Source organism: Sturnira hondurensis, unplaced genomic scaffold (assembly GCF_014824575.4).
Source record: "Sturnira hondurensis isolate 20B ecotype Veracruz unplaced genomic scaffold, ASM1482457v3 Scaffold0009719, whole genome shotgun sequence".
Taxonomy (NCBI): domain Eukaryota; kingdom Metazoa; phylum Chordata; class Mammalia; order Chiroptera; family Phyllostomidae; genus Sturnira; species Sturnira hondurensis.
Window position 1 is genome coordinate 13,219,828 of NW_028082350.1, and position 26,367 is coordinate 13,246,194.

At 43.2% G+C, this 26,367-nt stretch overlaps 1 protein-coding gene across 1 annotated transcript in view; it reads left to right on the forward strand.

The window, feature by feature from the left end:
• The first annotated feature begins 8,573 nt into the window (after positions 1-8,573).
• The window catches only part of LOC118994823 (phosphatidylinositol 3,4,5-trisphosphate 3-phosphatase TPTE2-like), a 37,450-nt gene continuing 19,656 nt past the window's right edge, over positions 8,574-26,367 (forward strand). The window contains exons 1-12 of the mRNA XM_037057601.1: positions 8,574-8,660; positions 11,716-11,769; positions 12,137-12,202; positions 17,475-17,525; positions 20,085-20,246; positions 20,488-20,607; positions 22,104-22,203; positions 22,347-22,410; positions 23,347-23,411; positions 24,891-24,951; positions 25,694-25,775; positions 25,879-25,967. Coding sequence (XP_036913496.1) covers positions 17,494-17,525; positions 20,085-20,246; positions 20,488-20,607; positions 22,104-22,203; positions 22,347-22,410; positions 23,347-23,411; positions 24,891-24,951; positions 25,694-25,775; positions 25,879-25,967 — 775 coding nt within the window. The 5' untranslated portion in view covers positions 8,574-8,660; positions 11,716-11,769; positions 12,137-12,202; positions 17,475-17,493. The remainder of the gene's footprint in view (positions 8,661-11,715; positions 11,770-12,136; positions 12,203-17,474; positions 17,526-20,084; positions 20,247-20,487; positions 20,608-22,103; positions 22,204-22,346; positions 22,411-23,346; positions 23,412-24,890; positions 24,952-25,693; positions 25,776-25,878; positions 25,968-26,367) is intronic.

Genomic DNA, 26,367 nt, shown 5'->3' on the forward strand with positions numbered 1-26,367 from the left:
CTAGGGTGGATGCAGTGCCCACTAGGTGCTCACAGGCATTAAGTTAATTCAGCGCCCGCATCAACTCTGTAAGGTATTATTCTCATTTCACAGATGAAGACAGTGAGGTACAAGGACATTAAAGAGCTGGTGTGCCCCGGGGCACAGTCAGTGAACTGCTGAGCCAGGGCTCAAACTCCGAAGTTTATATGTGTGGACATATGATAAACTATGCCATAGCCATGTGCCTTTTATTTAAAGGCGGGCGGTGAGGGTGGTGGGAGGCGGCAAATGGAGCGCTAGCCTGCATCCAATACCCAACGGAACTTTTCTGGCATAAAGACCACGATGGGAGCTTCACTGATCATTTGATTGGCATCCTGTGATACGGACCCGCAATTTCTTTGGACAGTTCTAGGGCTATAAAATATTCTCGAAGCGAGTGAGACGGAGCCGTCCAGACAATGTCTTTGTTTCCCTGGTTGTCTATCGCTTTTCGGAAAGCCAGGGGAGAGCCGTGGGATGAGCAGCAATCCCTGCACGGAGATGCCATCTGTTTGCACTCTAGCAGCGCTGAGTGCAGACGCTGTGATCCCCCAGCACCGGCCCCGCCAAGGGTGTTTTCCAACGGGAACTTGGTGTTCGAGCAAATCAAAGCGGAGCAGTGTTTTGTGTAGGTGGAACTCGGGCCATTGGGGGCCGTCTGTTATTAAAAAACAATTCAGTTGCTTTTGTGCTGTGTTTTCCATCAGTAACGTGGTCCCTCCATTCATTACATTAAACGTTGGCTTTTGCATGTCAGGAAAAAGATAGTTAAATTTCAAGTCTGAGAGAGTACAGGGAAAGGTTTTACGGCAGTCTGAGAAGCAGCAGGAACTTGCTGTGGGTTTCTTGCTCACAGCTGTGAAAAATGACATGAGGACAAGGACGTTGGCTTGACCTCGCTGTTGCAAAACCACCTCCGGAATCCTCATCAGGTGGTGTTCATCGCTAATGACTGCTGGAAGGTTATCTGAATCCAAAGGAGAAAGCCACTAAGGAGTGATTTTAAGTCAATGCCCACGTATTTTAAAATCTGCTTTAAGACTAACGGAAGCTTCTGAAGAAGAAAAATGATTTCCCAGATTCCTAACACGGCTTTTCGGTTTGGGCATTCCTTTCCAGACTGTGATGTGGGTGAATAATTAATGGATATAATGCAGGACGCATTTATTTTGCTGGGATAAGCTATCCAAACTTTTATTGCATAAAGTTTTATGGCCCATCCCATAAAACACAACTCAAGTGAAACAGCAGGCTTTTTTTCCCCCACTTAAAAACAATTTTAGCCCTGGCTGGAGTGGCTCAGTGAACTGAGCACCAGTCTGCAAACCACAAGGTCGCCAGTGGGATTCCCAGTCAGGGCACATGCCTGGGTTGTGGGCCAGGTCCCCAGTGGGGGAAGGGAGCATGTGAGCCACACATCGATGTTTCTCTCCTTCACTCTCTCCATTCCTCCCCCCTTTAAAGATAAATAAATAATCTAAAAAATAAAAACAACTTTAAATGGATACCATTTTGATACAAATGCAAAATTTGCTTCCAGGGGATTTGTTTTCTAGGGTTCGAGAGGGCGTGGTGACTACAAACACCAACAAGCGGTTTGCTGATTTTATGTAGAAGTCATACAGGGCGGGCAATGCAGAATGTTTCGGAGAATCTAAAAAGCCAATCTGAGAGGCACCAGGGCAGCAGGTCTGGGGACTGGCGGAGCTAGGGATGGGCCAGAAGGATGCAGAGGTGGGCCTCTGCAGTCGGCCTTGGGGGGACCAATGGGAGGAGAGAGCAGAGGGCAAGAAGGAGGGGCTACATCCAGTTGGATTAAACTGGGCCCTGGAATGATGCGGGGGGAATTGCATTTCCATGAAGAAGTAGCTGTGAGGCCGTACACTAGTTACTCCTAAAGTATTATAGGATGTTAGAGAAATAACTGGCCAATGTTTTTACCCCAAATCAGGACCACTGTTTTTCTAACTATTAGAGATACATGGGTGTGATTTGGACGTTAAAGGCTTAAGGCACTCCCTGGGAGGAGCAAGGACTGGTGGCAAAGGAGACACCTTTGAGTAGACCGCTACCCTGGAACAACCAGGCAGCCCCAGGCAGCTGCAATCCCAGCAAGTGCTGACTCACCACAATTACCTGTAATTTTCTTACACCCCACCCCCCACCAAGGGTGCTAAGTAATGCTGCAAGCCTGCGCTTTCCCTGGGGCACCCAGCTGTGGGCGCCCCCCAGGGTCAGGCCCATGAAGATGACTTGCTAGTTTTTCTGAAGCAAAAATCATTCCACATGGGCTTAGAGTGTTTTCTGGGAGATTTCTAGTCTACAGAGACTTGATTGCAGGAAATTTTCAGTAAACATAAAACCCCTCACTGCCTATAAGCCTTTGAAAATGTGTCAGGTGGGGCCAGGTATTAAAAACACCTGTTGGTTGCGTTGGAGGAGACTTAACAGGCAGAACTTTGAAACAGAGAAAAGCGGGGGGTGGAGGGGAGCGATAAAGAGGAGGAAACTCTGAGATCAGCGACTTAAACACAACCTTGCTGAACGTGGAAAGCAGGAAGAAAATGGGATCCCTTCTGGTTTGAGGCACTTGGACCCTTGAGCTCAGATTCATGCTTGAATTCGATTCAGTGTTGGCAGGAATGACGGGCCCCAAGAGAATGAGAACGGGGAGGGGAGACGCTGGAAGGTGAAGCCTGGAATGTCCGCGCTGGTCGGAGGAGCTGCGTGTGTGAGCGCGTGGGAGGGTATCAGGGGAAATGAACGCTGCCTGGCTGGTTTGTTTTCTAACAGCCTAAGCGTTCCCTCCCGGCACATTTTGGGTGGCGAGCTTCAACAATAGGGCTTATCTATTAGAAGTACAACCATTTTTTAGTTTTTTTGGCAGATGCCTTGTTAATCCTCAAGAGACGATGAAGACATAAATGAAACTTTGGAACAACATGACCCCTCCTGATTGCACTCGCCTTTCACTGGGAACGTTCTATTTTGATGTTTTCTTCTGGACTAGCATTCTCCTTCTATAGCTATGTCTTTGGGAGAGCAAACTTCCTCTCGGTATAATATTTATCAGAGCGGTTTCTCGCCCCCTAATAAGCTGGGGACATTCCTCTAGGCCTGCGTTATTTTGCCTGAAACTGCCTACTTGAACTGCTGAGATGATTACCTACAAATACCATTTCGTGACTCAAGATTCCTCCTTCCAAAAACTGTCCATCCGTGGTCATTGGGCCTGTTCAGTAAGGAGAGCGAGGCCCAGGAAGGTTGCAGAGCTAACGAATGCTAATGAATGCTCAGGTGTGAACCACACTCTTAAAAAAATAAAACTTTTCATTTTTAATCATTTTAGATTTACAGAAACATTTTAAAAATAGTATGTAGAGCACAAGTATACCCTTCATTCAACTTTCCCCTAACCAGAAAATTAACCTTGATACAATACTATTAATTAAACTGCAGGCCTCATTTGAATTTCATTAGTTTTTCTTCCAGTGTCTTTTTTCCCCCACTGTCCTTACAGGATCCGGTCACACTCTGTTCCTGTATCTCAGTCACACTCGGCTGCTGTGTCTTGATCACACTCAGTTACTGTGTCTCCGTCACACTTGGTCACTGTGTCTCGGCCACGTTCGGTTGCTATGTCTTGGTCACATTTAGCACTGTGTCTTGGTCACACTGAGTTACTGTGTCTTGGTCACACACTCAGTTACTGTGTCTCGGCAGTCTCCTCCAGTCTGGGGGGTTCCTTCAGCATCTTGACAACTTTGAGAGCAGTGATCAGGGACTTCCTAGAATCCCCCTCAGTCAGGGTTTGTGTGATAGTTCTCCACGATTGGATTGAGGTCACATATTATTTTGGCCAGAGTGCCAGTGGGGAAGTGTCGTTTTCCGTGCACTTAAGCCACCAACTGCAGTTTCTCGGGTTTGTGAGGGGCGCAAGACTGTTTCTCCGCTACGTGTATAGTCATTCCGTAACTTACTCGTAATTTTCTAAAAGTGACACTACCCTTTTTTTCTATGTCCTTATCCCTCTGTCTATGTGTGTGTGTTTGTGTGTGTGTGTGAGGGAGGGAACATGCCAGTCTCTTACTTTTACAGGACATTTCAGACCTGTCAGCACAAACCAGAGGCTGAGTCACGGGCAGGAAGAACCAGTTCACATGCCAGAGTCAACAGAGAAAGGTTAGGATCCCAAGAGGAGGGAGCAGGGGGAAGACCATTGACAAGTCAAGGGGTGTGGCAGGGGTGTGGCAGAGGCGCTTTGTTCAAATTCTTTTTCATTTCCCAAGGTCACGTTAGCTTTTCATTCTGACTCCACAGCACGTACCTTAAACTATCTCGGACATTTCTTTCTCCTCACTGACCCCCAACCTATTCCTCCTTCTCCACCATGTGTACATTTACGTCCTCCTTTCCGTCCCCACCCGCCTTTCCCAGGTTTTGTCTGACCTATCGCTATAGCCTTCCTCCTGGGCTTGACTGTCTCAGTTATCCGTCCTTCCCAACTCATCCCAGGAGGCCCTCCCTGCCCAGTGAGAGCTGGCCGCCGCTGACCCTCGGGCTAACCCGTTCATAGTTCTGCCCAGATGCACTCTAATCCATCGCTTACGGACCGGTCTGCCTCCTTGATGGAGGCTGTGAGCCCCTTGACAGGGGTGTCCTCCTTGTTCCTGTGTCTCTAATGCCGAGCAGTGTTGCGCACACTAGGGGCTGGATAAATGTGGGGTCCGTGAATGGAAAAATGAACAAACGAGTGGATCGATAAAGCAGAGTCCGCTCTGTTCACGGGTGACCTGTTAACTAGCAAACTAGACACTGTCTTCTCCTGCAAACCTTTCTCCCTGGAGTTGACAATTCATTACATGGGAGACATGACCTTTAAGATGACATTATACAGGTGATAGTTTCTCTCCCACAAATAATTATTTTCTCAAAACATCAAGTTATTTTTCCCTTTCTGATGGCATCATTACTATGCCTCACATCTCCACCTAGTGAAGCTCATGGGCAATACAGCCGTTAAGGTATCTGTGTGTGACGGTGAGAAACACAACTGAAAATTTTTCTTGCCCAAATAACCTGTTTCTATAACATATCTGTACAGTCTCATGCCACAGCAGAATAATGTGGCTATAGCAGACACATTTACAGTTAGCCTTATCTTCCACCACTTTTTAAAAAAAAGATTTCATTTATTTATCTTTAGAGGGGAAGGGAAGGAGAGAGGGAGAGAAATATCAATGTATGGTTGCCTCTGGTGTGTCCCCTACCAGGAACTGGCCTGCAACCCAGGCATGTTCCCTGACTGGGAATCGAACCGCGATTGTGTGGTTTGCAGGCCCGTGCTCAATCCATTGAGCTACACCAGCCAGGGCATCCACCACTTTTAAATCAAAGAACCTCTCCTATTTACTAACACAGCACACCATGTAGCTATTTTGTAGAATAATGTACTTGTAAACTATTTGTACTACGTATTTTAGTGATTGACATTTGCTTCAAGGTAAATACCATTTCATCATGATGCCCATTCTTATAAAGCTTGGAAATAAATATAAGAAAATAATGTAGTTTAGGTAAATGTCTGGCCGTCTGGCCATGTGTGTATGTCTGTATCTACTGGTCTGTTTATCTAACCTGTCTAGACTCTATGCAGAACCCACAGAAGAGTGGGCACCTCCGCGGATCGGGGAGGAGGGATCGGAGAGGAGCCCTGGCAGCTTCCACGGGGTTAGAGATGTCTCCCTTCTGTGTGAGGTCCTGGGCACCAGGAGGCTTGTATGGTCGTTTTGCGTGGAAACTGAGATGCACGTATTCTTCCATCCAGCAGCCCCACTTCTGAGGAGAGCTCCTCCACAGTGCAAGCACAGGTCTATAGAGACATTCCTAAAAGAGGGAGAAGAGAGAAACAAAAAAGTGAAGAAGTGAATAGTCACACAGAGGCCCCTGTATTCTCTACTTTCGTCCTCTTTGCTAAATGAGATGCACATTGGTTTTTCATAAAGGCAAGGTTTAATGAGAGTTGTTATGAGTGTGGTCCTTGGATATGCGTCAATACAAATGTATGTGTTAAAAACAACTGTTCTTTTTTAGATTTTTAATTTACTTATTTTTAGAGCAAGGGGCAAGGAGAGAGAAAGAGAGGGAGAGAAACTTCAGCGCGTGGTTGCCTCTCACAGGCCCCCCAACCGGGGACCTGGCCCACAACCCAGGCATGTGCCCTGACTGGGAACTGACGAGCAGCCTTCAGGTTTAGAAGACCAGCCAGCGCTCCATCTACTGAGCCTCACCAGCCAGGGCTGGTGACCCCCTTCCCTCTGGTAACGTCAAACGTACTGACTCACACGAATGAGGAAAGCCCAGGTCTTTCTCCCCTGCATCAAGCCTGGGGAGCTGTTCTCTTTCCCTTCGTCTCTCCGTCATGTAAATCTGCTTTTGGCAAAAAAAAAAAAAAAAAAAAAAATTAGCAGTGCTGCTGCCTCCCAGGACCTGTGGGAGCCCTCCTTCGTTCAGCCCTGTCTCTTTCATGCCAGTGGACCATGGGGAGGGGGGCGGCGTTCTCTTCCAACTTGGCCAGCAGCTGGGTTGCCACATACTGCTCTCGGTTCTGGTGGCCGAGGGGCGACCTCCTGTGGGTCAGAGTGCTCACCAGGCGGTGGCCTGCCTCCTCTGCAGCCCCTGGGCACTTCCCGCCCTTCTGATGGAATGGTATTTCCTTCTTCCTGGCACCATCCAAGTCCCTCTTCCTTCTTATTCTGGGGAGAATGCCGCCCAGAGGTGGTCTGCCCAAGGTTGCGGAGGAAGAGGCGAGGGACTAGGGCATCGAGTCCTTGAACATCCGTGGAACTGGGTCAGGTGCACCACCAGGGGCAGCTTGTTGGGCCCCCCCCACCCCTAGGCCCTCTCTTTGCCTGTCAGGATGGGAGAAGATCCTGGCTCCTTCTCTGGAACATCAAAGACCAGCTGGTTCTGCTTCCCCACATTCAGAACTGCGTCTGCCTCTAAGTCCCTGCATTCTGTTGTATCCCTCCCTCCACTACAACCTCAGGACCACCTGGAACCTTTTGTTTGGGGTTGCCACGGACGCAGGGGTTCTTGTTCCAGCACAGGCCTGTTACCAGCCCAAGGTGAAGGAAGACCTAGGGTGGGGTCTCTAAACAAGGACAGCCCATCTCAACCTCCGCCCTCTGTGGTGTCTGATGTTGCCCTCTCAGCTCTCATCCTGGCAGAGAATGGGAAGAGGATGATGTTTTAGAGGTATGTGGGATGGCCGGGAGGAGGAGGAAGGGAGAAGGGGCAGGAAGGGGGACTTTGGGGGCGAGGACAGGATGGTCTGCCTTGTGCTCAGCTGTGGAAACCACTAATTAACGGTCCTCCCCACTCCCAGGCCCCTCCCAGAACCCCCGTACTCTCAGGGAAGGTGGAATGGGGGACTAGGCCAGTGGAGGACCAAAGAGCAGTAACCTGTTGCTTCCCAGGAATTGGGCCAAGATTTGACTCAACAGGTTTGGTTTGGGGGATATAAAACCATTTTTTTAATGAATAAAAAATGGAAAAGGCATTACCCAGAAAGGCAGTGGGAGAGAAAACTGCCCCAGGATCCCTAGGAACTGCCACTTAGGTGTACCAAAGTCCCAGGGTCTGGGTCCCTCTGGGTCCCTCTGCATCCCTCTGTGTGCCCCTGCGTGTCCGGGCACTCCAGGCCCCAGCCCCTTCCAAGCCCCAGCGCCTCAGTGAAAGCAGCCTTGCTTACAGGTAAGGGGATCCAGAGCTTTCACGGAGGGGGACCCCCAGAATTCGGCTCTCCCTCAGTCTGGCAGCCCTGGTCTATAGGGCCACTTTCTGGAACAAACGCCTCGAAGCGTCGGGATCCCCACCCCCACTGTGTAGGAGCTGGCAGCCCTCAAAGGTATGGCATTTACAGGTGGCTGGGTCCCAAGCTCAACACTCAAAATTGATGCCCAAATTGATATGTTTTTTTCTCTGTGTTTTCATTTTTCTCTCCTTTCCAGAATTCAAGGGCTCACAGCATATCTCTGGCTGCCTCAGTGCACACAGAATGTGACTACTTGTTAACTTGACAATGTTTTGCAATCAGCGATGACTTCCACTTTTCTTGCCTGACGGAAATCTGCTCTCCAGGATGTTGGGTGGTATAGATCTTTGCTTTCCTACTCCTTTGATTCATTGTACAGAAATACCATAGATCATTGCCATTGGGTAAAATTGGTTTAAAATGGGTTTTGTTTTACTTCCTGAGTCCCATATAGCAAGTGATCTTTAAAGTGTTCTGTGCTTGACCTAAACTTAAATTTTATTGAACGTTCAAAAAAAGTTTGCCTTTATTTCTTGAACTAAAATACTAATGGCAAATACAGAATAGGTTTTCTAAGGCTGATTAAATTGCACAGTAGTGTAGATTCTTATTTGTGTATTCAGAATGGCTGATCCACAGCTAGTCAGGCTCTGTGTTCCCTTTTAACTGGGGGGGAGGGCGCATAGCAAGGGCTTTAAGCACTTTGAACATTAAATTCTTGTGTGGTTGTCCTTCTCCTAGAATTACCTGTAGACACTAGCGTGGAAAGGTTAAAGCGGATCCCCGGGTGCCACTGGTTCGTGCCGAAAAATAGTACCAGGTAAGTCAGCAGGCTCACATTCACTGAATTTGGAGTATATTCTCAGCCTTGGTTAATAGAATAGGGAATATATGTGTCGTTTCTTTCATAAGGAATGCAAATTAATTTTGGCCGACTCACAATATAAGGTGTCGTTTGTGCCTGTCATTTTCTTAAAATACTCCTGTTCGGCAGTGTCCCAGCAATAGTACGCATGTGCCCATCACAGTCTTTTTAAACGTCTCTAGCGGCAGCTGGTCGCCCTAACGGGGGACACTTCGTCCAGGAATGGTGACCATGTTCCAGAGGCGGCCACCACCAGGGCTTTAGCTGTCATCCTGTTTGGGTCAATCGCTGAAACACTATAAATTACCACAGGGAAGGTCACAGATGACTTTGCACCAGTGAGGTTATTGGGCTTTCACATCAGCATGACGGACGTCTGGACTATTGGAATATTCAAGATCTGTGATTTGGTTACAATAAACAATAATAGGAACGATCTCAAAGGCGGTCACATGGCCAGTTGGAGTCGTGTTTGTGAGGCATCAGGACAGTGCCTGGCCCTGAGGGAACACCATTAAATGCGCGTTGAAGGGACTATCACTTCCCTGAGATTCTTTCTTTAATTCCAGAAGATGTATCCTTACTATTTTTTAAATATTCCTTCTTCCCCATTTTCTTTTTTTATTTATTCTGAAATGTCTCCAGTCCAGATGTTAGCTGTCTCTTTTTATTCTTTGTATCAATTGGCACTTTCTTGGTACCTTCTCTCTCCGTTTATTCTTTCCGGGTATTTTCTGTTTCTCTACATCTCTAAGTGTATTTCTGAAGCTTATTTTAAAAATCTTTGTCAGTGTGTTCTGCTTCAGATGGTTTCTGTTGTTCAGTCTGTTGCATGTCTTTTCTGGTAGCTCTGCTCCTCCGTGTCTAGTTATCTGACTTGGGAGCTCACGTCCCTTGTGGCTCTGTCCGCCGCTCTGTGCGCTGACCTGTTCAAGGGGTAGGCTGACGTCATCCTCCTCGAGACAATCTGAGGCTGTTGCGTCAGCCAAATTGTTCAGAGCACGTCCTTTCACTTTCAAAAGTGTCCTGGCTTGGGTGAGGTATTATGTCAGTCCCCCTCATTGAAAGCTGGGACCAAAGGTGTGTTTTTAGCAGTGATTTTAGCAGTAAGGTTAAAGTAGGAGGAGGCGATGAGCCTTGGGGATCAGAGAGTCTCAGGAGCCGTGACACACCGGGACTAGGCGACTCCCCTGGTCAGGGCGCGTCACTACGAAGCCCCTGGGCAAAGCAGCACTGGAGGAGGTAGGAAGCCTAGGGTGCCACGGGGCGAGGACATTGGTGGGGAAGAGGAGCAAAGGCCCGAGGCTTGGGCTGGTATCCTAACATCTCACCTTCACCGGTTTCTACTGAGAAAGGCAGTGATGGTCTCCAAGTAACTCAGGGGAGAAGCAAGAGCAGGATTCAAAATTTTCCATTTTTAGTTTTCTGAAGAAATTCCATACTGCTTTTCATAGTGGCTGCACCAGTCTGCATTCCCACCAACAGTACACTAGGGTTCCCGTTTCTCTACATCTTCTCCAACACTTGTTTGTTGATTTGTTTATGTTGGCCATTCTGACGGTGTGAAGTGGTATCTCATTGTGGTTTTAATTGGCATCTCTCTGGTGGCTAGTGATGCTGAGCATCTTTTCGTTTGTCTCTGGGCCCTCTGTATGCCTTCCTTGGAGAAGTGTCTGTTCAAGTCTTTTGCCCATTTTTTAATTGGGTTGTTTGTCTTCCTGGAGTGGAGTTGTGTGAGTTCTTTAAATATTTTGGAGATCACACCCTTGTCTGAGGTATCATTGGCAAATATGTTTTCCCTTGTAGTTGGTTCCCTTGCACGTTTCCCACACTGACTGTGAGGCCTCCGCCTCCCTCCCTCTCTTCTTTCCAGCGGATGCCCGCACATGCGTACATGCACACACACAGGTGCACGTGCACATGGCCCAGAGCCTGTCTCAGCGCCTCCAATGCTCTATGTCCTGAAACTGTTTCTTTAGTTTCTGTCATATTTCCTCATGCTTTTACATTCCGTGTTCTGAAATTCTATGCGGAAAAAGAACTCGATTGTCTTCCAAAATGTCTGACTTTATTTTTTATATATTTTTTACTCTAGCTGAGGTATGGGTGTCTCTTTAGGGTCCTTTGACAATGAAGACAACAAAGGGGTGAGATGACTTGACTGTCCTTTGTGGTGACAGGTACTGGGGGCATCCAATGGCAATAAGAGTTTTCCCTAACAAACTGCTAGCTTCTGTAGGTAACTCTCTTTGGGGGTCTATGTGGACAAAAGAAGAGCTGGTCACAGAGGGAGCCTTCTGACTCAGTCTGTTTGTGACCTTGAGTATATAGAAGCCTCTTAGGAAACCAGCCGAATATCTGGGTGTGGGAATCCCGTAGAGTGCACTGGAGAGGAGAGGATCCCATTTGCTGTAAGGAGGATGGAGCAATGGACAGGGAGCCGTGGGGCTTGCAGCAGAGCAGACCTGAGCTAACACACCTCGGCTCTCCCCTTACCCTCCAGAGCTCTGTTACCACCTAGAGCTGGAGTCGCAAACATGAAATCACCGTATGTTGGAGGGAGCCCTTAACCCAGACTTGCGGCTATTTGAACCCAACTGAGGAACAGAAAAGACACCCATGCTACGTGAAGAGTAAGAATGCCGTGAAGGGACTTGATAATCAGGACATTAGAAGAGGCTAGAACAATGCGAACCTGTAAATCAAAGTTGGATTATGAAGTAAACTCAACCTCATGGCAGTTGGTCTTACCTGAGAGTTGGGCTTATCAGTAAGGAACTGTCCTTGTCTTGATTCACTGGGCTTTTTGACAGACCTGAGAGCTTCGTTACAACTCTAGAAAGCCCGAGTTAGAGAGGAAACTGAGATGCCAGCTTTCAAATGACTAATTTAGAAATAGTTTTTAGAGTTCGACCAGTTTGCAAATTGAAAACTACTTGTAACTCATTTCAAACAAAAGTGTAATCTGTGAAGTCACTGGGAATCTGACCGTATGTTTTTAATTCCCTAGAAATGACTCGAATGAAGTGACATCCGTCACCTGTGATAGAACGACTGATGAAAGGTGAGGCGTGTACTGAGAGGGTGTGGGGTGGAGCGACTCGGTCTCAGAATTACCCATGGTGCCACAGAGATTTCTGTGCCACGGTCAAAACTATGTTGAAAAGGTTAGGACTTCCAGTAAGCCAAGCCATGTTTGCTATACAAGGTAGAGCAAACGTAGGTGTACAGTTGGAAAATACAGAGTCTATTCTTGTGCTATTATTTATTCATTACTGTGTTATTTTCCATACGAACAACTGCAAACCTACATTTGCCCCGCCCTGTATGTTTTGATCAAGGAATTCTTGTTGCTGAGGTAAATGGATCACTTCACTGTTCCTTGAAAGAAACCTCTAATGATATGTTTTTGTCTTTGTTGGCGTTTCAAGTAAAGCAGAACAGCTCTCCAGGCTTGATGATGGGGATGAAGACCTTGACTTTTCCAATTCCTATGTGTACGTGAGTTTGACGTTGGGAGGGAGGGAGCCATTGGTGCAGCTCTTACCTGTGGGAAGGTAGGGCTTATGCTGAGGCAAGGAGAAAAATGGAAAAGTGTGGGAAGATTATTAAAATGTCTGAGGGGGGATAATGGTACACAATAAATCATTCTAATTCAATTTACAGAAAAGTATCATTAAAAAATCATTTATCACCATTAAATGTTCTAGTTTGAAAAGTATGACCATATCATTAGTAGCATGTAATTTTATTACAGTTTCTTTCTTAATAGAGAACTGCAGAATGATTCTTACTCTTTGAGTGTGTCCTTTTTCATTTTTCCTGGCTGTGTATTCTAGTTTCTGGCTTTATTGATTTTATTTGTGAGCCAATGGGACTGACAGTACAATGAACATGTTTTGCTGATTAAATTTTTGCTTGTTGAAATTCTGTTTGTTTGTTTGTTTGTTTTTGTTTATTTAAAGGATTTAACCATGTGAACAGAAAGACTTTCATGACCTAGACCAGGAATTGGCCAACTTTTCCTGAAAAGGGCTAGATAGTAATATATCTTTAACTTTGTGGGTCACCTGCATCGTCTGTCTCAGCTGCTCTGCCGTGACTTTACAGTGTGAGAGCCTTGTAGACAGCATGCAAACAAATGGGTGCATCCCAAGAAAACATGACTTACCCAAGTATCTGGCCATCTAGATTGGGCCCACGGGCCATAGATCACCATCTCCTGCTCTAGACAACTTACCTGCAGCAACCGTCAGCACGTTCTCTACAGCTGTGTCTGTTCCTGTCTTGTAATGCTTATTCATTTTTGTTTGGGGGATTCCTCACATAAGTGAAATCATATAGTGTTTTTCTTTCTCTGTCTGACTTATTTCACTTAGAATAACCTCCTCTAGGTCCTTCCAGGTCATCACAAGTGGCAAGATTTTATTGTTTTCTTTATTGCTGGACAGCAAGGTCTCTTTCATGTCTTGGCTATTAGTAGTAACACTGCAGTGAACACCTGGGTGCATATATCTTTTTGAATTAGTGTTTTTGTTTTCTTCGGATAAAGACGGAGAGGTGGAATTGCTGGAGTATATGGCAACTCTATTTTTAATTTTTGGAGGAATCTCTGTATTGTTTTGCATAGTGGCTGAAGTAATTTACAACCCCACCAACAATGTACAAGGGTTCCCTTTTCGCCACATCCTCCTAGCACTTCTTATTTGTTGATTTATTCGCAATGGCCATTCTCCCAGTTGTAAAGTAGTATCCCATTATTGTTTTAATTTGCATCTCTCTAAGGACTAGTAATGTTGAGCATCTTTTCTCACATCTGTTGTCCATTGTGTGTCTAATTTGGAGAAATGTCTATTCAGGTCCTTTGCCCATTTTTCAATTAGATTGTTTGTTTTTCTTAGGTGTTAAGTTGTATGAGTTCTTTATGTAATTAGGCTATTAACTCCTTGGCCAGATGTTTCATTTGTGAATGTCCTCTTCCATTTAGTAAGACGTCTTTTCATTTTGTTGATAGTTTCCTTCACTGTGCAAGAAATTTTTAGCTTGGTGAGGTCACACTTGTTTATCTATTTATTTTTGTTTCTCTTGCCCAAGGAGACTACATACTGCGACATATCTAAAAAACTACATAATGCTAAGAGTGATGTCAAAGTTTACGAAGACTTTACTGCCTGGGTTTTCTTCTAAGAGTTTTTGGTTTGTTGGTTTGCTTGCTTTTTAGTAAAGTAAGAAAATGGATTTATTGGTTGTTTGGTTGTTTGGTTGGTTTTATTGTTGATACTATGACAGATGTCCCGTTCTACCCAGCCCCTGCCCCTACCCAGCCTTCGCCACATTGTTGTCTGTGTCCATGGGCTTTGCATACATGTGTCTATGCTCTTTGTCTAATCTCTCCCAACCCTCCACCCTACCTCCCTCTCCTCTGGAATCTGGCAGTCTCTTCCATGTATCCATGCCTCTGGTTTTATTTCGTTCATCGGTTTATTTTGCTCATTAGACTCCACGTATGAAGGAGATCATGGTTTCAGGCCTTTCATTTAAGTCTCACCCATTTTGAGTTAATTTTTGTATATGGTGTAAGAAAATAGTCCAATTTTATTTTTCCATGTATCTGTCCAGTTTTCCCAATATTTTTTATTGAAGAGAATGCCTTTACCCCATTCTATATCCTTGCCTCCTTTGTCGTAGATTAATTGACCATATAAGTGAAAGTTTATTTCTGGGCTCTGTATTCTAACCCATTGATCTACATATCTGTTTTCATGCCAGTGCCATGCTTTTCATTATTGTAGCTTTACAGTATAGTCTGATATCAGGAAGTATGACGCCTCCCACTATGCTCCTTTTCGAGATTCCTTTGCCTATTTGGGTCTTTTGTGGTTTCATATATGTTATAGGATGAGTCATCCTAATTCTGAAATGAATGTCATTAGTACTTTATTAGAGATTGCATTGAATCTGTGTATTGCTTTGTGTAACAAGGACATTTTAACAATGTTAATCCTTCCAATCCCTGAGTAAGATACATCTTTCCACTTATTATGTTTCTTTAATTTCTTTTTTCATTGCCTTATAGTTTTCTGAGTACAGGTCTTTTGCCCCTTTGGTTAAATTACTCCTAGGTATTGTAGGCAATGTGATGCAATGGTAAATGGGACAGTTTTCTTAACTTTTCCTTCTGATTATTGTTGTTGGTGTATAGAAATGCAGCAGGTTTTTGCATATTGATTCTGTATTCTGCAATGTTACTGAATTCATTTACGAGTTCTCATAGCTTTCTCGTGGAGTCTTTAGGGTTTTCTAGATGTAGTATCATGTCATGTGCAAATAATGAAAGTTTCACTTCTTTATTTCTGATTTGAATGCCCCTTTTTTGGGTTACCTGATTGCTGTGTCCAGGACTTCTGATGTTATATTGAATAGAAACAGTGAGAGTGGACATCCTTATCTTGTTCCTGATTTTACAGAAAAAGCTTTCAGATTTTACCATTGAGTATGATGTCGCAAGCTGTGGGTTGGTCTCATATAATCTTTATCATGTTGCGATGTTTCTTTTGTGCCCACTTTCTTGAAAGTTTTTTCATCATAAAAGGATGCTAAATTTTGAATTTTAGTAATTGTGACTTGTTTCTGCACAATCTCACTGAGAATACTTCCCATTACTCTGGTCTGAAGACATTTTCACCATGTATTTGTGGCAAGGAAATAATACCTCCTTAAAATTTTGTGTCTGAAGGGCAGACATTTTCATGGGATTTTTCTTCTGCTTCTTTCTTAGCCAGTTACTTAACCATCAAATACAGTGTCAGTGTGGGAGAATGAGTAGAGCTGAAGAGGCTATTGAATGGCCACTGGTGCTGTGTGTTGGTGTCTTGACAATGATTCTGTGGAAAACCGAACCTTTGGGAAACTGATGAATAGAAATAGTTCTTCGAATTACCCATGAACTTCCTTTTCTATGACCTCCTTCAGTACGGGCCTTCAGTGAATAGTTCATTCTGCCACTTAATTAATACAAAAGGTCCTGGAGTATTCCAGATGACTGTAACGGGTCACGGCGATGACAGTAATGTGCATTGGTTATCTACTCTATGTCAGGCAGTTTGCCAAGCCAGTGCCATTTATGCAGACCTTGTCCATGTCCCTGGAACAATGTTGCTCAGTAGGTATTCTCATAAGCCCTGTTTTCCTTATTATGAAACTAGCATTTTGAGAGAATATCAGTATGTGTTCCAAGTTATGTGTTCGACACAGCCAAAACTCTAGGTAACAAAAATGTTCAGGAAAGTGTTGCCAAAACAAATAAACAACACCCCCAGAATACCCCTCATAGTTCATCGCACAAGTACATAGTTTATCAAATTAAATCAAGAAAGGAGGGAAGCCAGCAACCACGAGAATACAGTGGGGTTGCAGGTTTACTTTACAAGCCAATGAAAATACTCTGAAGCAGCACAGAAGGTAAGGAGCTGAAGTGACGTAAGCTGTGTAGGATTTCAACCTGTAGGAACTGGAATTCCATTCTCATTTCCCTTACCTTTCTTTTCCATGGTCAGAATCTTGCAGGCTCGGGCAGCTCTCAGCAGTCAGCCTAGTTGTGCTGTTGCCTGGAGACGCCAGAGTTTCCTGGCCAATTGGAATCCCCATAAAGGCCTGGGCTGTGATACCATTCTACAGCATCCAGGGTGGTGCATGTGTCCCTGGATTGCAGATGATCGTAATCTTGCCTCCGCCATCAAGTTCCCTACCAGTTTTCTTCCAATGTTATCAGAAAGCAACTTGACATTCCTTCTTTTATTGTTATTATGGCAGTGGATATGCTACTTGTCTGCATAGTAACTATACATGTTCTGCAATGGGGTTTGGCCCAGGGGTGCGGCAAAATTTGCATAGATTGAACAAGGCAAGTGTTTGTTTCTTCCTCTCCATTCTCCAGCTTTGGGCTCAGGCTATGAGCCCTGCCTCAGGGTCGGTCCCACTTGGGGTGGAATTTGGGTTCCCTGTTGGAGGCATCCGCAGGGCTAGAAACTGCTCCCCAATGGCTACCTCGTCCCCAGCCGCAGGGTAAAATGAGGCATAACCGGAGGCTCCCTCAAAGAGGCTCCTCCTCCTGTTGGTAGAAGGAGCCCCTTTGCTAGGGTGTTTCTCCTTCAACATGTATCTTCCTGCAATTCCTCACCTCCAGAGTGTACTTGCACCACCCCAATGTGACTCTCACGAACTGTTGTTTCCATGGGGGTGTTTTGTTTTAAGAGATGAGTGTTGTAAGATCAGAGTACCATTTACCCCCTACCCATCCCCGAAGCCCTTATTTTACTGCTGGGGATGTAGGTCCGCAAGATTTGATGCCTTGTCCAGGATCCCACTGCTGACTAATGAGAGAGCTGTGACCCAGGTCTCCTCTCCCACTCCCTTCTGTCACCACACTCTGGGGCTTTAGTGGATGACTCCAAGTTTTCTCTCACCATAAGTTTGTGGTTGAGGCTTTACGGGCAAGAGAAATACTACGAAGCATCCAAAGCTTAGTGTTTTATTTATATATATTCCACATATGAATGAAAAGTTCATGAAATGAAAAGGTGACAAATTTAGTCATTAGTAAAAAGCACTTTGTTATGAAACTTCGTAAGAGATTTTTAAGAATTGTATTTATAAAGGCCTTTGTTTACTGGTTAAATTCGTATTATCTGTTAGAAGGAATCTGTGATAAACTTGAGAATGCTGGAACTTGATTTTTAATTATTTTTTAACTCACAATTCTTTTTGCAGCAGCAAGATTAAGAGAAGTATGTTCTTAATTGTTTCATCCTTTACATTCAGGTATGTGAGACCCTAGAAAAGGAGATAATTAAATATGCATAACACTCAATATTAATATTTTTAATGAAAAAGGATCTGAGAAGAAAAAACATTTCTGTCAGTATGTTGCTAAATAGTGCCTATGCCCCATTTAATATAATACAATGCAATTCTTGAAATTTTAGTCTAAGCTGAACATTAAGGATTTCAAAGAAATGCCATTTACCTAAGTCTAATAGTAAAATACTAATATTTTTACCTGTAAAAGTAAAAATAATGAAGCATGCACTTTAAGACTCTATAATTGTGTGTGTGTTTGTTTGTTTAGAATTATTCTTTAATTACGGAATCATTCTACTTGGGCATATTCTCGACATGATAGTGAGATTTCATACTATAATACAGAGTCACACGATACACTTGTTTCTTTTTAATATTTTAATCTGTGTTGCAATTGTAAAAAAGTAATTTGAAGACTAATTTATCTTCACAGATTATGCAAATAGTATAATCATGTATGGAGAATTTGCTTAAACTATATGTGACTCATTAAAAAAATTATATTTAAATCAAATTTGAAAGCTAATAAGACACCGAAATTTTTTAAAAGTTTTCGCACAGCAAAGAAAACCATCAGCAAAATGAAAAAACAGCCCACCGAATGGGAGAACATATTCACTAATACATCTGATAAGAGGTTAATATCCAAAATTTATGAAGAACTTATAAAACTCAACACCAACCCCCCCCCCAAACAATTTAATTAAAAATGGGCAAAGGACCTGAATAGTCCCTTCTCTAAAGAGGACACACAGGTGGCCAAAAGACACATGAAATGATGCTCGATGTCACTTATCATCAGGGAAGTGCAAATTAAAACCACAATGAGATATCACCTCACAAAGGTCAGAATGCCTACCATTAATAAATCAACAAACCGCAAGTACTGGTGAGGCTGCGGAGAAAAGGGAACACTGGTGCACTGTGGGTGGGAATGCAGACTGGTGCAGCCACTGTGGAAAGCAGTGTGGAGTTACCTCAAAAAATTAAAAATGGAACTGCCTGTGATTCAGAAATTCCACTTCTGGGAATTTATCCAAAGAAATCAAAGAAAGCCCAAACACTAATTTGAAGGAATATACGCACCCTATGTTCACTGCAGCATTATTTCCAACAGCCAAGATTTGGAAGCAGCCCAAGTGTCCACCAATAGATGTGTGGGTAAAAAAGCTGTGGTGCCTTCACACAATGGGATACTACTTGGCTGTAAAAAGGAGGGAAATCTACTTTTTATGACATCATGGATGGACCTAGAGAACATTATGCTGAGTGAAATAAGCCAGTCAGAGAAAGACAAATACCATATGATTTCACTTACATGTGGAATCTAATGAACAAAGTAAACAAACAAAATAGAAACAGACTCACAGATACAAAGAGCAGACTGACAGCTGTCAGAGGGGAGGGGTGTCGGGGCCTGGGTGAAAAAGATAAAGGAGGTAAGCAAAAAAGAAAAGAAAGGAGAATCTCCTGGACACAGATGACAGTGTGGTGATTTCCAGAGGGACAGAGGGAAGGTGGGGGCAGGGAGAAGAGGTAATGTGGGGACAAGTGGTGGAGGAAGGACACTTGACTTGGGGAGGTGGACACATAACTCAGTATACAGATGACGTATAGACTCATACACCTATTGGGAATAAGAAGCATAAATGGTAGATACAAAATAGACAGACAGAGATTAAGAATAATGTAGGAAATGAAGAAGCCAAAGATCTTGTATGTACGACCCATGGATATGAACTGGGGGTGGGGGGAATGCTGGTGGGAAAGGGGGTGCAGAAAAGGGGAGAAAAAAATGGGACAACTATAATAGCATAATTAATAAAATATACTTTAAACAGAAAAAAAGAATTGTGTATCTGAAACCCATCTAATTTTATTAACCAATATCACCCCAATGAATTCAATTAAAACAAAAAAAAACAACATATAAGAGAATGGCTTAGATATTTTAGTGTTAGATTATGTATGTATTTATGAAATTGAATTTCACATGCCAGCCTTGTTCTCAAAGCATCCATTATTATATGAAATCTCACAGATACGGAATCTTACCAGCCCATGTGGTCTTTCAAGGGCTTATGTTAGCCAGGACTTCACTTGGTTTTTATTACTAAAATCTGTAAAGTCATCAAGATTAATGAGGTTTCAACTATTATGAGAAACTGGTAGAAGCCCCTAGTAAAATTCTCAAATTTTAAGGTGAGCTTACAAGTGGATACAGGTGATTTTAATTCCATTTGCCTGTTGTGTTTTGGAGTGTCGACCTGACGTCTCTCTGAGGAGAGGCCGAGGTAACAGCAGGTGGTCTGGGGGACCGTGGCTTTCCTGACACCTGCTTCTACTGGGTGAGAATGAAGTAACTCTGCAGATTCTAAGGCAATGCAGTTCTTCACACCCCTGCACGGTTTCATCCTAAAGAATGGCATTTTTAAAATCAGACGATTAGCTAAATGTAGTATAACCATAGAGGTGAACTCCTTTTTGTCCTGATCCTATTGATTTCTGTGTTTGTTGTAGAATATTTGGAATTTTGCTGGTCTTTGTGGATGTGTCTTTCGTCATTATAGACCTACTTGTCACTGATAACACAATGTACATTCCTTTGGAATATCGTTCAATTTCCTTATCTATTGCTTTATTTTTTTTCATGGATGTTCTTCTTCGAGTATTTGTAGAAGGGTAAGTCTTTGTTCAGTGGTTTGGTTATAGCTCCTACTATACTTAAATTGCCCTTTTGATGCTTTTGTTATATATATATAATGAATGTGAAATTTGTCCCCTTGATCTAGTTTTAAAAATGAATTAAAAATAATTCATTAAAGTGAAATTCTTTGGGGGAATGAGTCAAATAATTTATGTTCTTAAATATATCCCTATCTCTTCTTGGGAGGCATAAACATATTTTTGTCTTATATTACAGGATACAATTATATTTTGCTGACGTAGTTAATTCCATAGATGCTGTGATTATCGTGGTGACTCTACTCATTGATTTCACGTACATTGCTAATGACTTTGAGGTTTTTGAAGATATCCCCAGGTGAGAAACCTGTGATTCACCTCTCCTGAAGATTTTCTCTTTTGTCTTCATTTCCTGTGCTTTCACCCTGTGTTGTCTTTTTAACTCTGAATGTCCTGATTCAGTGCCAGACGAGCTGCGTGAAAATGAGATGGCATACTGCCACCTGCCTGGAAACTAAAGGCCTGGGGGGACCTGGGAGGGTGTGCCCACTGAGCACCTTTCGCTGAGTGAGGAGGACAAAACTCCCAAGGAAGCAACTGGGGGCTTCGTCTGTTGTACTAACTTCAAGTGCTCCTCATTTTTAAATTCCCACTGCGTTAGAATGTGAGCTCCGACCACAAACTCCTACCCGTGAATTCCCTGGGCCTTTCTAAGAGAATATTGCTTTGAGCGTAAGCAAATGTTGAGTGACTCTGAGTGCGATGGTCAAATGGAACAAGTGTTACGTGAAACTAGGGGACTGGATAGCGACGCAGAGATAGAAGAGGCAGAATAGTGTACTCAAAATGAGGAAAGCTGAGACAAAGTTGTCACTGTCTGGGATTAATTAGAAGACTGAAATGTGTAGGAGACACTGATAGCTTGTTTTCCTTCTTTCTCTTCCTACCCTGGCGATGCGGAAAGGAAGAACGAACACGTCCCAGGCTGTAGATGCTGGGTCAATCACTAGGCTTATTCATTCGTCCAATAGCTTCTTCTTGCTCCACTCCATCTTCCCCGAACTTCAATTCCTATTCCAATGTGACTTGGCGTTGTTTGATTGGCTTTGAGAGTTGTCTGAAAATAACTGGAGCCAGAACGGTCCTCTGACTGAGAGCCATCTCAGCATCCCCTGAGCTTGCCGAAAACGGGGAAAAAAAGCATCCCCGGCCCCATTCTACATACACTAAATCAGTGTGCACACTCACGTGAGGGGAACACTAGTGCAAACCATCAGTTCTCTGTCGTTGTGCTTCTCGCGGGTGGTAGGCTTGACACCAGCTGGCACACCTGGGAAGCATCTCTGCCTGCTACCTGTCTGATGTGTTCGCAGCTGTAAGAAACCTCTGTTACAGATGGAAGTAACAAAGGCGACCACGAATGCTCAGTTTGTATTGATGGAAAAAAGACAGAAAAATACTCCTCTTAAACCACCAAAGTCAAATCCACTAATTCTAAGTGTTTATCATACAACTAGTTCTCTAAACCAGTTTCTCAACTGGAGCACTATTGATATTTGGGATCAGAAGGGCCTCTGCTGTGTGTAGCCGGGGGAGCAGTCCTGTGCTTTAGTAGCATTCCTGGCCTCTACCCACTAGATGCAAATGGCACCCCTTACACACAGTTGTGACAATGAAAAATGTCTTCAGACGTGGCCAAACGTTCCCCACGTGGATGGGCAGGAAGCTTGAGCGGAAGGTGGTAAAGTCACCCCTGGTTCAGGTTGCTAAGTTACCCCTGTGGCTTCAGAATGAGTTCACATCGATGAAACCCTGTTTCTGAAGCCAAAATGGGTCTTTCTAATTCATTGTTAGCTTGATCATTTTCCTTCGATCTTTACGACTTGTCATTCTGATGAGAATTTTCCATCTGGCGCACCAGAAAAGGCATCTCGAAAAGCTGACCAGAAGGATGGTAAGTGGGCAAAACCCGCGCATCGTTCAGAAAAGTGTTGTGTTGTAGGAAATGCTGGCAAGGGTTGTTGTACACATTTATATGACGATCTTTATTTTTATGTTGATTTGTTTTACAAATGAATGATTGTTTTAAATGTTCAGGTTTCAGGAAACAAACGACGATACAAGAAAGATGGATTTGACTTAGACCTCACTTACGTTACTGGTTTGTGAAGTTTTACTGTTGATGTACTTATATTAATTTCACATTTTTCTTGTGTGTAAGTAATTATGTGTTTTTATTGTTCTTGCCTTGTCTAAGCCATGTTCTTTCAAAGTATTCCTTTTTTAAAATTATTTATTTAATTGATGTTCAAGTACTCAAAGTATTCTTTATCCATGAAAGGTATGCCTCTCTGGTAGTGTGACCTCTTTGCAGTTTAACCCTGACAATATTTTTTATTGTCATCTTAAGCCAGGTCTGTTTGGTTACAGTACAGGGAGTTGAATGGCTTTCCAACTGACCCCATTTGTTGGGTTTATTTTTTTAAGAGTTTGTTTATTTGTTTTTAGAGAGAGGTGAAGGGAGGGAGAAAGAGAGGGAGAGAAACATCAATAGGCCAACCCCATGGGCTTGCGGGATGACGCCCCGCCCACTGAGCCATGCTAGCCAGGGCCGTTTGTTTGGTTTAGAATTTATTGAGGTCTGAGTCCCAAGGATCCCAGAGAAACCTGTTCTTTTCCTAGAACCCCAGAGAAAAATGTCATTGCTTTGTAGACAGGCTTCTGAGGCAGGAGCCCTGCAAAGCATCCTGGGAAGTCCCACCATCACTGGAGCCCAGATCTCTCTTTTTCCCTTGGTGTTTAAATAAGAAAGAAAGTCCCACCACAGGGGGAGCTCCAGACGGCGGTCAACACCAAGCTGTTGCATGTGTCTGGAACCAGCTGAGTGGGGAACGTGTGGGAGTTTAACTGTCGTTGCCTGGATAATTTAATATATTATCTTGATTATCCTGAGGGTGGGTTAGCATTTGTTCCTGTCATTCTCAATCCTTGAAGTTCTTTTCTGTGAAAAAGAAGTGTGATTACATGTGAACAAAGCTCTCACCTACCGTCTGACATCTGCACCGACGTCCGTGGCGGTGACTGTTTTGACTTGCAGGGCGCATCATTGCCATGTCGTTCCCGTCTTCTGGACATCAGTCCTTCTACAGGAACCCCATTCAGGTGAGAGCGTCTCCTGAGCAAACGCTCATGTCTCAGAGCCGCCGACTGTGGAGTCGTGCGCATGGTATTGCCCGGAGATGGAAGCATTCTCCTAAACATGCACTCTCTCGGGTACCTTCTTTTCCTTATGATTTTCTTAATAACCTTTGATATGTGTACACATACAATGTACATCATACATGTAATGTACATGTAATGAATACAGTTCACAGCACATTTAACATACATGATATATGCACATTGGTTCTGCATCCTGCAACTTTAATGAATTCTTTTATTACTTTTAATGGCTTTCTGGTGAAGTCTTTGGGGTTGTCTCTATATGGTATTGTGTCATCTGCAAATAATGACAGTTTTATTTCTCCCTTTCCAATTTGAAGCCTTTTATTTCTCTTTTTAAAAATCTGATTGCTGTGTGTAAGATTTTCAGTGCTATATCGAATAATAGTGGTGAAAGTGGGCACCCTGAAAGATTACATATTTAAAAAAGAAAGAAAGTGGGAATCCTTCTCTTGTTCCTGGTCTTAGAACCAAACCATTTACCTTTTTATCGTTGAGTATGATGTCGTTATACTGTTATCTCCTTGGAGTATTGATGAAGTTCTAACAAGTCATTCATCCCTTTACCATTTTAATCAGTGTAGCTGAAGAAGTGGTAATTAATCATCTGCTTTAATAAAATCCATAGATCATAAATCACCCCCAAAGCATATCTACTATTCATATTATTAATCACTGTCATCTTTTGCCAAAGGGCAGGCTTGAGTGGGTTTTTACATTTCAGTCCTCAATTCACCTGGATTTTATTTTGGTGTAAGGGGTCCTATGAATGTCTATGTAAGACTATTTATCCTCTGCTGCCCAGTACTATGCAGACTCAGAATGCTTTTTTTCTTTTACTTGACAGGGATTAACCAATTAATAAATGAATCACTTTGATGACTTAATTTTTATCTATATCAATATTAAGCCATCCTAACCAATTTTTAAACTTTTTAATAGTCCTTTTTGTTGTTGTACAGAGACATACACACATACATACACCTGTGTGTGTTTCTGAAGCATAAGTTTGCTGAAGTGTATTAGGATGATGATAGTAACTGTATTTTAGAAAATAATCATTACTTATGTTTTATTTTTAAAGTTATATGTATATATACACACTGTGTGTATTTACGTGTACACACATAGACACATAGACATACATCTAATTTCCTTTTCTGGTGCCTTAAGCGCTGAGTATCTGTAGCAGAGGCCAGTCAGAGTGGCCAAGCACAACTTTGTGGGTTAGTTGAAAACCATTAGTGGGTCAGATATGACTCGGAATATCCATAACCTGCTATTCCCTGAATCTCCCCAAAAAGGTGCTAAATGAAAGACAAGTGAATAAAGGTAGGTGACCCCTGAAGGTCACTCCTAGACAGTGGGTTGTGTTGGTGCCATGCAGATTTATGGAAGACACGTGTCCATCTCTCTTAGGAAGTTGTGCGGTTCCTGGACACCAAGCATCGAAACCACTATCGAGTCTACAATCTCTGCAGTACGTACGATACTGGATGTTTCACTTCTCTGGTTAGAAAAGAGGTCACCACATGTATGAAGATGATTTGTATTTCACATTTCATTTTTGGTGGGGTTGGGAAGTGAGTTAAAAGCTGTCTGTCTTGCGCCGGCCCCATCTGGTAGGAAAAGATGGCTCTCCAGTCCCAAGTGCCATGGGACCGGCAAGAGGCTGGAGAAGAGGTGGAGCCATGTTAGGAAGAGTCTATTCTAGTGGTGTTAGGTGTAGGAAAATATTTCTGTTTTTTTTCTGCCAGTCTTGAAGACACATAATTCAATAAATGCATGAGGATAGCAGGGCTCTCCACAAAATAAAACAAAACCCTGCAGAAAAAGTTACATTCCAGCCTACTCCTCGGTCTCTCTTGATTTTTCCTCTTCCTGCGTATTTGACACTTATAGGAGGCAAACCTATCTGTTGGGCACATTTGCTTCTGTCCTGTGGTGTCTAACTACCCTAGCATAATGTGATGAGTAACCTGCTAGACAGTTAAAAGTAAGGCTTGAGCAACAAATCAAAAAAGTGGGGCTTACGTTCCTCAAGACGGACAAACCACTCTTATCCTTATGTTTTGGGGAGCCTTAAGTTTCTGTTAGTGTAGCCGGACCCAGTCAGAAAGTTCCTTTTAAAGGGGAATAAGGAATTTCTAGTAGAAAAGTACAACTTATTCCTCACTAGATAATTAACTAGGTTTATTGGGTGTATATATCATTTATTTTAGGTGAAAAAGCTTATGATCCCAAGTACTTCCATGATCGGGTCCACCGACTCATGGTTGATGACCACAACGTGCCTTCTCTGAGGTGAGCCTGATGCCGAGGGGGCTGTCGTAAGAGGGGCAAATACACTGGGCTTGATTTTTCGAAAGTCTTTTAATTCAACTAACAATTTTACATTTGCAATCAGTGAGATGGTGGAATTTTCCAAAGAAGTACAGGAGTGGATGGCTCAAGATGACAAGAACATCGTAGTGATTCACTGCATGGGAGGCAAGGGTAAACACATTTTTCTTTTTATTTCTCCTTAGGAAATTAGAAAAAAAATTTAAGTACAAGAACACAATGCCTACTGCTCTTAGTCAGTATTGATTGTTAACATTTTTAAATATTAGCTTCAAAACTGAAGGAAAACAAGAGAAAAGGAAGGAAGGAAAGAAAATCAGCATGAAAGGATTAAGGAAGGTTGAGCCTAATTTTCATTTATGAAGTATTTGGATTTTTTCATTTTTGATTTGCCTAAATACCGACTCTGTTAAAATTTAGAAACTGTAAAAGTGCTTTAATTTTATTTAAGATTTTTCTTAAACTTTGTCAGACCCTTTTAAGGTTCAGGGGGGCAACAGTAATGCTATTTCATAGACAAAAATTATCTGAAATGCTTATAGTGCCATGATAC